Source organism: Phascolarctos cinereus, unplaced genomic scaffold (genome assembly GCF_003287225.1).
Source record: "Phascolarctos cinereus isolate Bilbo 61053 unplaced genomic scaffold, phaCin_HiC Scaffold_4;HRSCAF=312, whole genome shotgun sequence".
Lineage (NCBI taxonomy): Eukaryota > Metazoa > Chordata > Mammalia > Diprotodontia > Phascolarctidae > Phascolarctos > Phascolarctos cinereus.
Genome location: NW_027555847.1, coordinates 195,601,518 through 195,619,792, shown reverse-complemented (window position 1 = coordinate 195,619,792; position 18,275 = coordinate 195,601,518). Strand labels below are relative to the sequence as shown.

Here is an 18,275-nt window from a genome sequence, read left to right as displayed (position 1 = left end):
AAATGGAGACCCAGGAGAGACCCTGGGGGTAAACCCACAGTTAAAGGGTATGACATAGGTTATAATCCCGCAAGAGACTAAGATGTAATCTGACAAGAGAGAGCCCCATCATGAAATTCTAGAGAGAATATTCAGGTGGAGAAGATGCTCAACATTGTCAAATGCTCCAGAGAACCTATAATTCACATTTCAATAGGTTAACCGGATAGTTAAGCTGTACAGATTTTTCAGTTGTTCAAGATCTGGAGAAATAGGCTATAACAAGAAGACCCTGTCATCTTGAAGAATAATATGGGGCAAGTGTTCTCTCAGCTATTTTTACCTTTTCCCTGCTTGACCCCAACACTTGTTTGAAATGAGGCGATGTCAGTAAGGGTGAAAATTACTCAACTCTTCTTCTGGTGGCCATATAATTTGAGCTAGGCTACTGAAGTTATTTGTTTGGCCCTAATTTTCTATGAAGCCAATTGTTGATGCATAAAAATAATGATAGCTAGCATTTATATTGTGACTTTAAGGTTTGTAAAGTATTTTACAAATATTTGTAAAGTGCATAGAAGCAGAGGATTTGGAGTCTGGAAGATCTGAATTCAAATCCAGCCTCAGGTACTTACTAACTAACTAGCCCTGGGCAAATTACTTAACATCTACCTGTCTCAGGTTCATCTTCTGTAAAATGGGGATTGTAATAACACCTTTGTCCAAGGTTTATTATAAGGATTAAATGAGATAGTATTTGAGAAGCACTTTGCAAACCTTGAAGTGCTAGCTATTATTATTAAATTTTGTAGATCTTGATTGTTTTCCTCCTCTTTTTTCCTTTTGGATAGGTAGCATTGATTTTTAGACTACTGCAACACCAGGTATCAATGGGAAAAAGAAAATAATAATTCTCTTTGCCGGTGTTGCTTAGTTACCTAGTCAACATTCCCTGGCAGCCTAGCAGAATTCTCTAGGCATATTTTTGTAGCACACATGTTTTACAGCTATAATTGATCTATGAAGCAGAAAATATGGAGAACACATGGAGCTTCTGTTTGTTTTAAACTGTTTATTCGAATTTTAGTTTTCACCTTTCAAGAGACCTTCCTGCTTACCATCTTTTTTCTATACTTTGACTTATTTTTTAAAGTTATGAACTACAAAATTGTCAACAAACATGAACATTTTCATTTACAAATGAAAGACAAGAGAAAGACATGAGAAAAAGAGGATTGTTTGTGAAATTGTGACTATTAATAACAGATTTTTAAAAATTCATTTTAAATTTAGTGTGGTAATGCCAACATTACCCTGCTTATCTGAATCTTTTCTGTTTACTTTAAAAATCATCCTTTTACACTTTTTTTCCCTTCCTTCCTTCCTTCCTTCCTTCCTTCCTTCCTTCCTTCCTTCCTTCCTTCCTTCCTTCCTTTCCTCCCTCCTTTCATTCCTTCCTTCCTTCTTTTTCCATCTCTGTCATTAACCCATTTTCTTTTCCCAAGTTATTCCTATCCAAATACAAATTCTCCTTTGTAACAAATCAGCATAATTGAACAAAGGAAATTTGTGGTCTATTGGTCATGTCTGAAAATGTATGCCTTGTTCTTCACCTATAGTTCATCACCTCTCCACCAAAAGATGGGAGGAGTGCTTTATTATCAGTCTTCTGTAGTTGTGGCTGGTCATTACATTGATGAGAGTTTTTAAATCTTTTAGAATTGTTCTCTTTTACAAAGCTTTAGTCATTGACTAAATTGTTCTGTTCACTTTATTTGACATCAGTTCATATAAATCTCAGTTCTCTTAGAATCCATCCTTTTAGTTATTTCTTGTCACAGAATAATGTTCTATTACATTCATACCCCATGACATGTTTAGCAACGGGTAAGTACAAAGTCTTTCCAATCTTTGCTACAATACGAAGTGCTACTTCAAATACTTTCATACATATGAGTATTTCCCACATTTAAAAAAAATCTCTTTGGGCAATATGCCTGTTGGTAGTATTACTTGGTCAGAGGGTATACATAGTTTGAGACTTTTTGGGCATAGTTCCAAATTACATTGCAAAATGCTAGATTAATTCATAGTTCCAACAACAATGCTTAGTATGCCTAGCCTTCTATTCTCTAACAATTGTCATTTTCCTTTTTTGTAATCTTTGCCAAGTTGGTATGTTTGAGATGAAACCTCAAAGTTACTTTGATTTATGCTTATCTTTTTATTATTTATATGGAGCATTTTCCATATGGTTGTTGATGATTCTTCATTTGAGAACTCCTTGTTTGTATTGGACAGTGGGTCTTATCCTTTTTTTTTAACCACTTTATTTTTTAAAATAGTATTTTATTTTTCCCTCAGTTACAGGTCAAGAAAATTGCTAGCATTCCTTTTTACAAGATTTTGAGTTCCAAATTTTTCTCTCTCCCTCCTTTTCTCTTCTAAAAATGGTAGGCAATTTGATGTAGATTATACATGTGCTATAAAAATATTTCCATATTAATCACAGTTGTAAAAGAAGAAAGATCAAAAGAAAAAAACACAAGAAAGAATAATGTTATTGAAAAAAGTATACTTTGATATGCAGTCAGAGTCTATCAGTTCTTTATCTGGATAAGGATAGTATTTTACTTCATGAGTCCTTTGTACTTGTCTTGGATCATTGCGTTGCTGAGAAAAGCTGAATCATTCATAGTTGAACATCATGCAGTGTTGCTGATACTGTGTACAATGTTTTTCTGGTTCTACTCATTTCACTATGTGTCAGTTTGTAAAAGTCTTCCAAGGTTTTTCTGAAATCTGCCTGTTTATCATTTCTTATTGCACAATAGCATTCCATTACATTCATATACTTTAGCTTGTTCAGCCATTCCCCAATTGATGGGCATCCCCTCAATTTCCAATATTTTGCCACCATGAAAAGGGCTGCTATAAATATTTTTGCACATCGTAGGTCCTTTTCCCTTTTCATCATTTCTTTGGGATACAGACCTAGTAGTGGTATTGCTGGGTCACAGGTATTGCAGAGTTTGGTTGTGCTTCAGGCAGTGGCTCTTGATCTTAAATATTTCGATTGGTACCCTATATATCTTACATACACTACAGTATGTTGTCTCATACATATACACATGCACGTGTCACTTTTGCTTTTTGCTGAGGCCACGTAGTAGTGAAAAGCCTTAAATGCTAAACAAAGATGGTTTTATTTGATCCTGGAAGTAATAGGGAGCCACTAGAGTTTAATGAGTAGGGAAATGATATGGTCACAATTATTCTTTAGGAAAATCACTTTTGCAGCTGTGTGGAGGAAGACCAATTAGGATGTTGTTGCAGTAATGTAGATGAAAATTGACTAAAGGGCCTGAACCAGGCTGGTGGTTGTGTGAGTGGAGAGAAGAGGGAAGATACGAGAGATGTTGTAGAAGTAGAAATTATATGATCTGGCAACTGATTAGCTATAGGAAAGCAACTCTTCACATCTATTGGGGACAGAGAAGAAGTACACTACCATCACCTTGACCAGAATCTTTCCATCAACTCTGATGGAGGAGACAGCCTAGGACTCTGAACCTAATAAACTTTGGAATAGCAATGCTTTCAGCCCTAGGCCCGTGGCCATAATCTGAGGAAGTAACCCTCTGGAGCTGGAGCTTTGTAACTCTAACTGCAGATGCTACAGCCACTGCTACTGAAGACATAGGAAAAATATTCTTGTCACCAAAGTAGTTGGCGTCATTAAATGGTTCTCATCAAAAACTGATAAGATTTTGTTAGTAGAATTTGTTATGAAATTACATTAAAGAATGTTGTTGTTCAGTCATTTTTAAGTTGTGTCTAATTCTTTGTGACCCCATTTTTTTTTTACAAAGATACTGGAATGGTTTGCCATTTCCTTCTCCAACTCATTTTACAGATGAAGAACTGAGGCAGACAAGGTTGAGTGACTTGCCGAGGGTCACAGAGCTAGTGTCTGAGGCTGGATTTGAACTCCGGAAGAGGAGTCTTCTGGACTTGAGGCCTGGCACTCTACTGCACCATATTGCTGCCCCAATATTAAAGAATAGGCATTGCCATCTGCTTTGGTGCTGTACCCTAAAGACCATGATGTGGTTTTTCCATCTGACTTGCTGCAGAAACCTTCCACATGTGTTGCTGCCCCCCATTAGGTATGCTGTTAGAGACCAGGGACTGTGTTACTTTTATATTTGTATCACTAACACTTAGCCCAGTGCTTTGCACATAGTAAGCACTTAATATTAAGTTTTTTCATTAATTTTATTCATTTGGGGTAAATAGAATAAGGGATCAACTGGGTGACTGGAAAAATGGTAGTGCCCTTGACAGAAATGAAGATGCTTGGAAGCAGGAAAGGGATGTTGTGAGACTCAGATAACAGATGTAAAGAACTTTGTAGAACTTAAGGTGTTATATAAGTGCCAGTTTTAATTGTTATTAATGGTAATAATATCAGTTATTATCCTTCAGTTACCAGGCCTTCAGTCTGGTGGTGATTTCATTCTCTGAGCCTACAAGTACATTCCTGCTGAGCTCAAGCGATATTTATAGAACATTACAGAGGTATGCTGGTAAATGTTTAACAACCAGGTTCTCCAGGCCTGACTCAGTTCAGAGTATGCATATATATGTTAAAGTTTAATCTGCATTTTTAACACTTTCATAAGTCTAGATAATTAAGAAAATAATACATTGCCTCTTCCTGAGGTATAAATACTCACCCTGAGAATTTAACAGTTTGCATCCTTGAAGAAGGATAACTTTTGGGGAGAAGATAACTAGTTAAATTTTTAGATGCCTATTGGACACTCAGCTTGAAGTATTATCATCATTATTATTGTTTTATTCTTATATTCATTGTAATTCATCTGGAAACATTCCCAGACAAGTCATTATCCTGTCCTTGTTCAAGCTCTTTCTTTTTTGTTGTTCTTCAGTTGTTTCAGCCATGTCTGACTCTTTGTGACCCCATTTGTTTGGCAAAGATACTGGAATCATTTGCCATTTCCTTCTCTAGCTCATTTTACAGATGAGGAAACTAAGGCAAACAAGTTTAAGTGACTTGCCCAAGTTACATAGCTGATAAATGTCTGAGGCTGGATTTGAAATCACGAGGAGGTCTTCCTGACTCCAGGCTTGGCACTGCATCCACTGTGCTGTCTAGCTGCCTAGGCTCTTTCTTAGGTAAATACTGTAGAAACTCACATAAACTCATCTGTTATAGACTCACTGAAATCATCTTTGGGATAATTCTAGTAGCAGAGTGTGGTGGGGTTGACATATACTTCATCTTTTTCCCACATGGTTTTGAATTCTTCTAGTAGGTCTATATATTTTGAGAATTCTTCATTAGAGGTAGTTTGATGGTCATAATAATTACAATTTACCATATATTGGACCTGTGATTTCATTGATGTAGGTGATGCAGTGGATAGAGTCAGGAAGACCTGAATTCAAATGTAGTCGCAGACACTTATTAGCTGCGTGACCCTAGGCAAGTCATTTAACTCTGCCTCAATTTCCTTATCTGTAAAGTGGACATAATAATTGCACCTATTTCCTAGGGTTATTATGAAGATCAACTGAGATAATATTTGGGTTTTTTTTTTAGTTGTTTTTGTTGTTTTTAATTTTTAGGCTGTTGGGATTAAGTGACTTGCCCAGGGTCACACAGCTAATAAGTGTCCAGTGTTTGGTCTGAAGCCAGATTTGAACTCAGGTCCTGAATCCAGAGCCAGTACTCTATCCTCTGCGCCACCTCGCTGCCTCTTGAGATAATATTTGTAAAGCGCTTAGCACAGTGCTTGACACATAGTGTGATAAATGTTAGTTATCATTATCATCATCACCTAAGAAGTTCTTGATGAAGAAACTCACTCTAGGAGTGCAGGTTAGTAAGTGTTCTGCAATTTATCATTTTAGAGATTTGCCTGGGGCTTAGAAAAATGTGAAAGATAACTTGCCTTGGATGACACAGACAGTATGTGTCAGAGGCTGAACTTCAACCCAATTCTAACTGACTCAGACCCTGTATCACTATCCACCTTGCCACAGCACTGCTTTCTATAAAATACTTTTAAATCATATAAATTTGAAATAATAGCAATATTAAAAACTAATCGAGGGTGTACATACACACATATACACATGCACACATATTAGTAACATCATCGGATGTGACAGTCAGGATGACTTCTATAAGCCAAGACTTAAGTTGAAACATAAATAGAGCATGATTTATTATTATTAAATGGAAACTTGAAAAGAGAGGGCATCTCTGACAGGACTTCAAATAAAGACATTTGAGGGTGCCAGCTGCATCAATGCCTGAATGAAATGGAAAGAGCATTTGTTATTTTTTTTTTATCTTCTTCATCTACCATTATAAGTGATGCCAGGTAGACTTGTTAGTTGAGTCCAGGGGAATTTCAGCATTGCCCTGAAAGAATGATTTCATTTTGTGGTTTACCATTAAAAGCCTCCAGGACACAAAGCAAACAATGGCTTTAGTAAAATGAAAGGTCACATAAGGTAGTGAAAAGTGATGGTCCTAAGAAGACCATGAATTTCTGGTTATCTCATTATTGGAAGGAATGGGAACTGAGTCCCATCTTGAAACTTGAGAAGTCAGTGCCACAGTAAGGGATTTGAAGATGAATAGGCGACTATTGGAGGCTTTGCACCATCCCATTGTGCTTCATCATTTTCACATCTTGTGGCCCAGAATCTTATTTCAGTTAATGCCACAAAAATGCCCTTGAGTGTCTCAGCTGCAAGGATGAGTCCCAGTACATAGTTCAGAATACAGTTGTTCCTTTCTTTCTTTGAAACTGGGTATATATCACCACAAACTTTTGAAGTGGGAAGAGGGATGGAACAAGCAGAAATAGCGGGAAGAATGATTTGTTTTTCATTAATGCAGATAATGTTCTTAAAAATACTTAAAGCCTCTGGCCTGATAAATTCACTACAAATTTATCAGGCCAGAGGCTTTAAGCAATTTTAAAAGAAATCTGCATTTTGTGGGTATTTCAAAACTTTAAATGATTTGTGATTTTTAAAAATGTGAATGTTTCTTTCACTAAGAGCACCAAGATAGCAGCCTGTCCTTACCCCAGTAGATGGTTTCATTAGTTGTTACAAAGTTCATTACAAGTTGGCCGAACTTTGGGTTACAATTCTCTCTGCCTTCAGCTAGGCTTTAATTTGGTTAACACTTTACAGAGTATATGCTCTGCCTTTGAATAACTATGATCAATTCCAGGCCATAAATATATAAGAAAAGGACATTAGTGGAAGATATGACTGGGTGTATATTAAAAATTCTGTGTCCAGAGAAATGCAGAAGTATTTCAAATATTTTATAACTTTTTGAAAACTGATTGGGATATAGTAGAATTAAGTAAGCATTGGTAACATTGTTGATAGAAGAAAAAAACAAGAAAGTAATTTCTTATTTCAGCAAAAGCTAACTGATAAACAATAGAACTCATTTAGTGTTAGCGAAAGGGACCTTATTAGTGATCATCACCTGGTCCAACTCCCTGCTTTTAAGATAATAGATAGTATCTGTTAGCTAGAAGGGCCCTTAGAGGTCATCTACCCAGAGCTTCTTAAACTTTTTCCCCTCTCAACCCCTTATCACCTGAGAAATTTTTGCGCGACCCCAGGTGTGTGTGTGTTTCTGTGTGTGTGCATATATATATACACATATATATATGCACACACACATATATACACACATATCTATGTATGTATGTATATATATGTATGTATGTATGTATATACATACATACATATATGTATATATATACTTATACATATATATATAAAAAATAGGCATACAAATCAACCATTCACTGATAAATCATAAAGAAATTTATTTTACGGTAATTCTTTGCCTATGCCCAAAGGGCTATAAAACTGCATACCCTTTGACCCAGCAATACCACTTCTAGATCTGTATTCCAAAGAGATCATAAAAATGGGAAAAGGACCTACATGTACAAAAATATTTATGGTAGCTTTTTTATGGTGGCCAAGAATTAGAAATTGAGGGGATGCCCATCAATTGGGGAATGGCTAAACAAACTGTGGTATATGAATGTAATGGAATGCTATTGTGCTATAAGAAATGATGAGCAAACAGACTTCAGAAGAACCTGGAAACACTTGTATGGTCTGATGCTGAGTGAAGTGAGCAGAACCAGGAGAACATTGCACACAGTAACAGCCACACTGTGCATTGACTTACTTTGATAGATTTGGCTCTTCTCAGCAATACAAGGATCTAAGACAATTCCAAAAGATTCATGATGGAAAAAGCTATCCAGAGAAAGAACTATGGAATCTGAATGCAGATGGAAGCATACTGCTTGCTCTGCTTTTCTTTTGTTGTTTTGTTTTGATTCTTCTTTCTCATGGTTCCTCCCATTGGTTCTAAATTCCTCTTTACACCATGACTAATGTGAAAATATGCTTAATATGAATATATAAGTAGAGCCTACATGAGATTGCATGCCGTCTTGGGGAGGAGGGGAGAAAATTTGAAACGCAAAATTTGCATGGAAGGAATGTTGAAAACTAAAATTTAATAAATTGTTTAATTAAAAAAAACAGTTCTTTGCTATACGTATAATTTTACCATTTATTAAAGATGAAAGCATACATACTAATGAAATGAATGTGCTTGTTTATTTTTACATAAAGAATTAAATCTTGGAGAAATATTTAATACTGCAGGATGTAGAGCATCTTCAATGTTTTTCAGAGGTGATCAATATTTTGATTTTATAATTGTCAGTGCTGAGAATGCCGTTTTGCATAAATATGTAGTACAAAATGGCAGAAGTATGTTTAAGGCATTTCAGAAATTGTTGGAAATTCTGTGCTCATCCCAAGCCAAAATTCATTTAACAATTTTTTAGGAAACTCAAGTTTTAAACTACTGTGTTGTTTGATAGCTCATCAAATTCTTCTTGAACTTTTAATGGCAGATGACTGATGTTTTTTATTTCAATTGAGCATGGTTTATGAACCCAACTTAGTTTTTTTAAGAATCAAAATTTGAAGGGAAATATTTTTAAAATTATATATACAGGTACTTCAAATGATCAGTTATAACTCTTACAATTAAATCTTTGGGAAGGCTATTTTCAATTATCAAATCATCTGTAGCTGTAAACTTTTTATTTTTTAAGGCAATTGGGGTTAAGTGACTTGCCCAGGGTCACACAGCTATTAAGTATCAAGTGTTTGGTCTGAGGTTGGATTTGAACTCAGGTCTTCCTGACTTAAAGGCCAATGCTCTATCCACGGTGCCACCTAGCTGCCCCCAGCTGTAAACATTTCTAAAGAACCATTTCCACCCTATTTTTCCATATGTTAACTTTTTTAGTAAAACTTTAAATTTTGTCTTTTAATATAAATACTTTTACAATTTTTCTGTGAAGTGGTATGTTTAAATCATTGAATTTTTTGAAAGTATCCAACAAATAACAGTTTTGAAAGCCATAATTCATTATGAAAAAAATTTTAAAAATCGGATTTCCACTCAGTTAAAAATATTACAACTGCATCTTTCAATTTCAGTAATCCGATTAAACTTCACCCTCTTGAGAGCCACCTTACCTCTGCATGTAGTTAATAAGCTTTTGTAATTGGGCTCCATGTCTTTCCAGACATTTGAAAACAAACAGCTGTTAAGGGCCCAGCTTTCAATGAAGTTAATGATTTTGATATTATCACGAAGCACAACATCTAATTCTGGTGATATTTTTTTGGCTACAGGTGCCTCCCAATGAATCTTGCAGTGAGTAAAAGTGATATGTTCATTGCCACCACCTTTAACTTTTCTACAAATCCAATATTCTCTTCCATCATTGCTCCAACATTGTCTGTACATACTCCAACACAATTTTCCACTGTAAACCTTCATTTGTGAAAAATTTCTTGACTTTAAGATATATATCCTCCCCCTTTGTGTGCCCTTCCAAAGGGTGACAAAACAATAGTTCCTCTTGTATGCTTCCTTTGTAAACATATCTTACGTGAAGTAACAATTGTGCCATATTAGAAATACCAGTTTCATTTAACTGAATTGCAAACTTTGGGCTGCCCTTAAGCCTGGCAATAAGCTGCTGGAATTGGTCATGACTAATTTCAGAAATTATTTTGGAAACAGTATCATTCAACAAAGAAATTTTACAAATTTCATCCCCATACTCTTTCCCATGAACTGTTTCTGACATTTTAATAGTAGCAGGTAACATGTGATCTTCTATCACATAGGGCTTTTTTGTAAGCTGCAAGTAAATACTTTTCATTGACAGTAATAAATTTCTCCAAACATTGTTTTTTTGTATCTGAAGATTTTAAAAGTCAGAATATTCCTTTGGTTTACTGTAATATACTGCATGCTTGTTATTAAGATGTTTTATTTTGTCTGGTTTCATGCTTTCCACAGCCAAAACTTCATTATAAATTAAGCAAAGAGGTTTTTCCACACCATCATCATCATTAGAAGCAAATCCATATTGCAAAAATGATTCAACATAGTTTCTTTTTCTTGTCAATTTAGGTGTACTGGAACCTGCTAGTGAAGACTCTGCTGCATTGTCGTCAGTATTTTTACCTTCTCTGTATAAATTTACTCATTTATCCATAACTGAAAAATATTTTTGTCCTAAAATATAAATAAATATTACCAATAATTTATAAAATAAATACTAGCTTTAGTTTATGAAATTATATTTGTGGAATTTAAAAAATTGATGTTCACACTTACACAACACATACAGCAGTGAAGGTGGAGAAATATTAATAAGGGTCTTTATCTTTGCTTGCTGCAATTGAACACTTATGTTTCTGTAAAAGAAGGTGATAACAGCAATTTTTAAAATGAAACATTCTAACGCAATACAATCCAAAGATATACTAATTTGATTTTTACGTGCTGAGGAATGACGGTAGGAAAAATGGTAAAAGCCTTTATTTTCTGTAATTAAATTATTATGTTTCTGTAACAGCAGAAAACTTTGTATGTACAGTAAAAACACTGCGATGCGTAACATACAATAGTCTTGAATCTGAGCAGAGGTGTTTCTGACAGTGTTTGTAGGCATTGGGTGGTGGGACTGTGTGCACAGTGCATGATGCGTATGTTGTGTATTCAGAACTAAGGCTGCAGTGAAGTCGTGCAATGCAAGATGGGTAAGTCCTGCCAGAAATACCTTGGGTTCATTCTGTGTTTGATTTTGAATTAACTTTTATTGTTGCCAAATTTTTACAACCCCATATTCAGTTATGTGACTCCACATATGAAGTCCCAAGTTCGAGAAGCACTAATTCTCGCTCAACACTCTCATTTTATGGAGAAGTATGGCTAGGAGACCAAAAATGACTTGCCTAAATTCAGTTTATGTGTAAATAGACTGAGCCTCTGAGAAGTTAATTGATTTACCTAAGATAAGGCAGCTAGTACTATAAGGATTGGAGCTAGGATCTGAACCCAAATCATCTGACTCCAGATATTCTTTGAAAAAAAAAATTCTTGTTTTTTTTAATGAAACTGTGATTTTCATTGGTTTAGGACAGTAGTCTCCAAATATTTTTGATTGTGCACCTCAATAGTAAAAGAAATTTTGCACACACATCTATAATATATTCACATTTATTTATACATGTGCTATTGTACTAATATATGGTATAAAATATACACAAAAATATAAATTTTAAAGGGTGAGATAAAAATAAGAAATAATTTAAATTTTATTTTTTATTATTTTAAATAGTACAAACCCCCTTTTTGCTCTTACAAAAATATTACTAATATTGTTGTTATTATTTGTAACAGGGAGGAAATCTTAGTGCAGCTGAAAAATACAGTTGTTTTCTATTCCAGTTTAAAACTGAAGGGGTGCATAGAGGGTGGAGAATCTTGGTATGATAGTCATAACCATTGGTATGATTTTAAATATAAAATTCAAGAAGAGAATAAATATTTATGTATCTTCTGCAATTTGCCAAGCGCTTCATAAATACTCTCTCATTTGAGCCTCACAGCCCTGTAAGATACTATTAATTATCTCCATTTTGCAATTGTGAAAACTGAGACAAACAAGTGAAGTGCCTTGCCCAGGGTCATGCTTAGTAAATACCTGAGGCTAGATTTGAACTCAGGTCTTTGTGACTTCCAGCCTAGTGCTCTGTCTATTGTGCCTCCCTAGCTGCCTAGGTGGAAGAGGAAACTGAGTAGAGTTCAGACAAGTTATTAATTACATTTTTAGTGAAAGCAGTATAACTAAAAGCATAATTATTTTTGAAAATTGTGCTTCAGCACTGATACAGTGATTTAGAAGTCTGTTTTCTGAGTTTGGTTTATTTAGATATTTGCTTTTTCAGCTGTCACAGCTGAACTAGGAAGAATCTATAGACTATAATTACCAGCACCCACAAAATACCATTTTAAAGTCAGTGTCATAATTGGTAGGTGAAAAAAGTGTTGTTTAGCTCTTCATCTCTTTACACGCAGAAGTTTTCTCCCTAACCCTGAAAAAACTTGCAAATGAAAAAAAAATGTCCTTAGGTCCTGGGAGTGCTACCTCATACAGGCTTTTCTGGATTTCCCCTAATTGTTAATACTCTACCTGCAGTAACTATAAGTAGCAAACGATCAGACTGGGCCAAGAGAGAAGTAGGGCCCTCTTCCATCCCAGGGCCCCAGGACTCTTGGCTCAAGTGAACCAGGTTCTTTCCTGAGGGAGCTGGCTTCTAATGATAGGCTCCTTCTTGTCACTGGCTTTCTATGCCCTTATCCCAGTGCCCTGGTGAAACACTCAGAGCTTAGGTTCCCAAAAGAGATTATTTGAAAGGTCCACAGTGTATAAGGTAGAGAAGATGTAGGGTAGCCATTAATTTCCTCAACTGCAAAAGAAAATGCTTAAACTCCAAAACTCATAAACTGTCATTGACAGAAATTTAAAACAAGATTAGGAAACCTATTATGCTATTCTAGAAGTTTGATATTATTTTTTTTTTAAATTTTATTAATTTGTTTTGATTTATCAACAATCACTTCCATATGCTTTTGAGTTGAAAATTTTTCTCCCCCTTCTTCCCCCCCCCTCCAAGATGGTCACAATCTGATATAGGCTTTACATTTACATACCCATTAAACATATTTTCACATTAGTGAAGTTGTAAGTAAAAATTAAAACCAATAGGAGGAACCATCAGAAAGATGAAACAAAACTCAACAGAAGGTAAAAATAAGTGATAGCGATTCGATTTCCATAGTTCTTTCTTTGGATGTGGACAGCATTTTCCATCCCGAGGCCTCTGGAGATGTCTTAGATCCTTGTAATGCTGAGAAGGGTTCAGTTTAACAATATTAGTCATTGTGTAATGTGGCTGTTATTGTGTACAAAGTCCTCTTGGTTCTGCTCACTTCACTCAGCATCAGACCACATAAGTCTTTCCAGGTTTTTCTGAAGTCAGCCTGTTCATCATTTCTTATAGTGCAATAGTATTTCATTACATTCATATACTACAACTTGCTCAGCCATTCCCCAATTGATGGGCCTCCTCTCAATTTCCAATTCTTTGCCACCACAAAAAGAGCTGCTATAAATATTTTTGTACATGTGGGTCCCTTTCCCATTTGTTTGATCTCTTTGGGATATAGCCCTGGAAGTGCTATTGCTGGATCAAAGAGTATGCACATTTTTGTAGCCCTTTGGGCATAGTTCCCAATTGTTCTCCAAAATGGTTGGATCATTTCATAGCTCCACCATAGAAGTCTGATATTTAAAACATAAAACATTTTGAAGTATTGCTGTCTTCACCTAGGCTTTGCACATTCCAATTAATTGTGTCACCGTGCATGTCTTGGGACCAGCCAGGGCTGTTGATTATTTTTTTTTTTCAAGAAGGCTGTAGTTGTAGAAATTTCCTCCTGTTGAGCTTAGAATTAGATTAGATTAAATAAGCATTCATTAGGAATTTACTATGTGCCAGGCACCTTGCTAAAATGGGAATAGAAATATATACCTGTCTTCTAGGAACTGTCTGTTAAAAAGGTTGGCTTTTAAGACATGCTACTTTTCTTTTAATTAGTTTTATATTTTTTATTGACACCTTTTTTATATTATATTTATATTCCTTCCCCTCCTATACTCAGCAAGACATCCCTTATAACAACAATAACAAAAGGCACCTTATCAAAACTAATCAGTACAACTATCAAGGCTGACAGAATATACCATATTGCATCAAAACTGCTTGGTACTGGCTAAGAAGTAGAGTGGTGGATCAGTGGAATAGGTTAAGTATGCAAGACACAGTAGTCAGTGACTATAATAATCTGTTATTTGGTAAACCCAAAGACCCCAGCTTCTGGGAGAAGAACTTACTCTTTGACAAAAACTGCTGGGAAAACTGGAAAAGAGTATGGCAGAAACTAGGCATAGATCAATATCTTATACCACATACCAAAATAAAGTCAAAATGGGCTCATGATTTAGATATAAAGGCTGATACTGTAAGCAAACTGGGAGAGCAAAGAATAGTTTACCTGTCAGATTTATGGAGAACAGAAGAATTCATGACCAAACAGGAGATAGAGAACATTACGAAAAGCAAAATGGGTAACTTTGATTACATTAAATTGAAAAGTTTTTGCACAAACAAAGCCAATGCAACCAAGATTAGGAGGAAAGTGGAAAATTGGGAAAGAATTTTTACAACCAGTCTCTCTGATAAGGGTCTCATTTCTAAAATATATAGGGAATTGAGAATATACGATATTCTATACTCATAGTCCCCCATCTCTGCAGTGAGGTGTATTTTCTCTTCTCTGAAGTCAAGTCTGATCATCATAACTACACAGCATTTAGTTTTGTGTTTTCATTCATTCTATTTCTTCACTGTAGACATTGGGTATATTGTTTTCCTTGCTCTGCTTACTCCACTCTGCATCAGTTCATATGTCTTTCCATGCTTTTCTGAATTCCTTATACTATTTTTATGACATAATATTCCATTGCAGTCTTGTAACCTAGTCATTTCCTAATTGATGGGCACCTACTTCATTTCTGTTTCTTCCCTACTATGAAAAGTACAACTATGTACACTTAAGTATTATATAATTGGGACCTTCTGCCTTTGAATTCCTTGGAGTATATGCCTAGCAGAAATCTCTTTGTCATAAATTATAATCATTTTATATTGGCAGCTAGGTAGCACAGTGAATAGAGCACCAGGCCTAGAGTCAGAAAGACCTGACTTCAAATTTAGCCTCAAACACTAGTTCTGTAATCTTGGGCAAATCACTTAACCTCTGTCTGCCTCAATTTCTTCAACTGTAAAATGGGGATAATAATATCTACCTCCCAGGGTAGATGTATCTCCTATCAAATGAGATATTGTTTAGTCAGTGCTTGGCACATAAGATGTGGCTACATAAATGCTTATTTCCACCTCCTTTCTCCATTTTTTAAAGCATCATTCCAAATTGCTTTCCAGAATGTTTAGACAAATCCACAGATCAACTGACAGCCAACAATTTAATAATATACCTATCTTTCCATAATCACTCCTGCATTGACTTTTCATCTTTTCTTATCTTTGCCAGTGTACTCATTGTAAAATGAAACTTCAGAGGTGCTTTGCTGCATTTCTGTTTTGATTAATAATTTCTAGCATTATTTTATATTTATTATGAATTATTTGCAGTTCTTTTTTTGAAACTATTTGTTCATATCTAACCAGTAAATCACTGGAGAATGACTCCATAGTTTTTTTTTTTTATTAATTCCTTATGTGGTGGGTCAGACCCTTGTCAGAGATTTTTGATGAAAGATTTTTTTCTCTGTCAGTGATTTTCCCTCTTATTCAAGCTACATTGATTTCGTTTGTGTGAAAGCTTTTCAGTTTCATGCAACCACTTTAGAACCCTTTCCCCTATAATGTTATTTAGTGAAACAGGAAGTAGATATTCTGATTTCATCTTAACTTCAATTCATTTCAACAAGCCCTTACTATGTGTAAGACTCTATTCTAGCATTAGGCTAGAAAGATAGAAGTAAAAAAAAAATAGTCCAGCAGTTAACATTTTAATGGGCAAAAAATTTAAAAACTATTTAGATATTGTATTGACATAATCCTTTTCACATATTGTTAAGAATAATACAATAATGTCAAGATTTAAAGCTGAACAGGGCCTTGAAAATCATCTACCCCAACCTCCTTATTTTATAAATAAAGAAATTGAGGATGAGGGAAGATAAGTGAGTTGTCTAAGACCACATGGATAAGAGTAGATATGAGGGTAGAATATGAATCCAAGCCATCTATCTTAGCTAGTGATCCTTTAAAAAAATAAAATTTTGTTGATATCTTTTGCTCTTACTTAACTATCTCCCTATATTCCTTCAATTCCCTCTTCCCAGAGAGTCATCTCGTATAACAAAGACTTTTTTTAAGAGATAAAAAAGAGAAAAAAATCAGTGAAGTCAACACATAAAAAAAAAATATCTGAAAGTAATGCAATGTTCCACACCCCTAGTAATCTCATGTCTGCAAATAAGTTGGAGGAGGTTTCTTCTCTTATCTTTTCTCTGGTCATGTTTGCTTCTTGATAATTTTAACAAACATTTACTTTCAGTTGTTTTGTGGTAATTTTTGTTTCTATTTACATCATTGTAGTCATTGTCCATGTTTTTTCCAGTGCACTTTACAATGCTCTACTTTACTACAGGATCAATGACACAGACAGGAACCTGGGACTTTCGGCTTTTTTGAATTTTAACACCATGTTAATAAGGCAAAAGTTTGATTCCTTAAGCAAATCAGTTATGTTCTCCCTGTTTAATGGTTACAGACTACACTGCTGACTTAATGAAGCCTGCTACTGGTCACAAGGGTAGACCATGTAAGAAAATGGTAAGAGCACAAATGCATTCCCAATGAAGAAAGAACAGCTCAAGTTGAATGCACTGCTTATGATTTGTAGAGTCATCTTTCCATATGAAGTGTAACATACAATCCATTGATAGACATTATTTTGAGAAATGTCTTTAGATTATGCCTATATTGGTAAAATCTAGCAGAGACTTTTGACACTTATTCAAGTATGTTAGTCTATGAACATGTGAGGTTTTTGTGTTTGTTTTTTGCCAGCTTGAACAAATAACATAGATTCACAGATTGGTACTTCCAGCCCATTAATATTCTTCATTTGGTGGATGAAGGTCTAGTCAGCTAGGAATGTGACTAGCTCACCTTTAATACCACATGGTAGTGAAGTGGATTGAATGCAAACCAGGCACTCACATATATATTTTTCCCTTCTAGCTTCGGGAACATGAAGTCTCTTTTGAAAACATTCAAAAGGAAGAGCGAGGGAACCATTTAAAAGAGACTGGGAACCGTGGCTGCAACACTGGGGCCTGAGGGCTGGCAGTGGAAAACCCTCCTAAGCTGTGATATATCACCAAAAAGCTCTTGGTGCCTTTTTGCCTCCTGCAAAAGAAGAGAAGAGGACAACAAGACAATGTCAATAGCCCTAAAGCAGGTTTTCAATAAAGACAAGACCTTTCGGCCTAAGCGAAAATTTGAACCTGGTACACAAAGGTTTGAGCTCCACAAAAGGGCACAGGCCTCTCTGAACTCTGGGGTGGACCTGAAGGCAGCAGTGCAGCTACCCAGTGGGGAAGACCAGAATGACTGGGTTGCTGTTCACGTAGTAGACTTCTTCAACCGTATCAACTTGATCTATGGCACGATCTGTGAGTTCTGCACTGAGAGGACCTGTCCTGTGATGTCTGGGGGCCCAAAATATGAGTACCGGTGGCAGGATGACCTTAAGTACAAGAAACCTACTGCATTGCCAGCCCCCCAATATATGAACCTTCTCATGGACTGGATTGAGGTACAGATCAATAATGAAGATATATTTCCTACCAGTGTAGGTAAGTCCAAATATGATGTCTTAGGTGACATTATGGTTGGAGTGTTCTTCTATTCCACTGCTCTGAAATATTACTGCAGTTCCTAGATATTACTTTACATGCTGGATAGCAATGGTATGATGTTAGAATTTGATCTTTTCAAGTTTCCTAGAAGCTTGATCCCTTTTTTTTTTAAATTACAGCCATTAAGCCCTGTGCATGTCTTTGTTGATCTGTTAGTTGCAGTTCATTTCCTGCTATTATAGATATTAGCCTGTCAGTACTTCTTGCCAAGTATTGTATCCCAGTGATCTGTGTAGTAATGAAAAA

At 35.5% G+C, this 18,275-nt stretch overlaps 1 protein-coding gene across 3 annotated transcripts in view; it reads left to right on the top strand.

Annotated features, from left to right (window-relative positions):
- MOB3B (MOB kinase activator 3B) overlaps positions 1 to 18,275 on the top strand; it is a 283,599-nt gene that overhangs the window by 89,350 nt on the left and 175,974 nt on the right. For all 3 annotated transcript variants that reach the window (XM_078152837.1, XM_078152838.1, XM_078152839.1), the window contains exon 2: positions 17,350 to 17,966. In XM_078152837.1, the coding sequence (XP_078008963.1) occupies positions 17,549 to 17,966 (418 nt within the window). In that variant the 5' untranslated portion in view covers positions 17,350 to 17,548. The remainder of the gene's footprint in view (positions 1 to 17,349; positions 17,967 to 18,275) is intronic.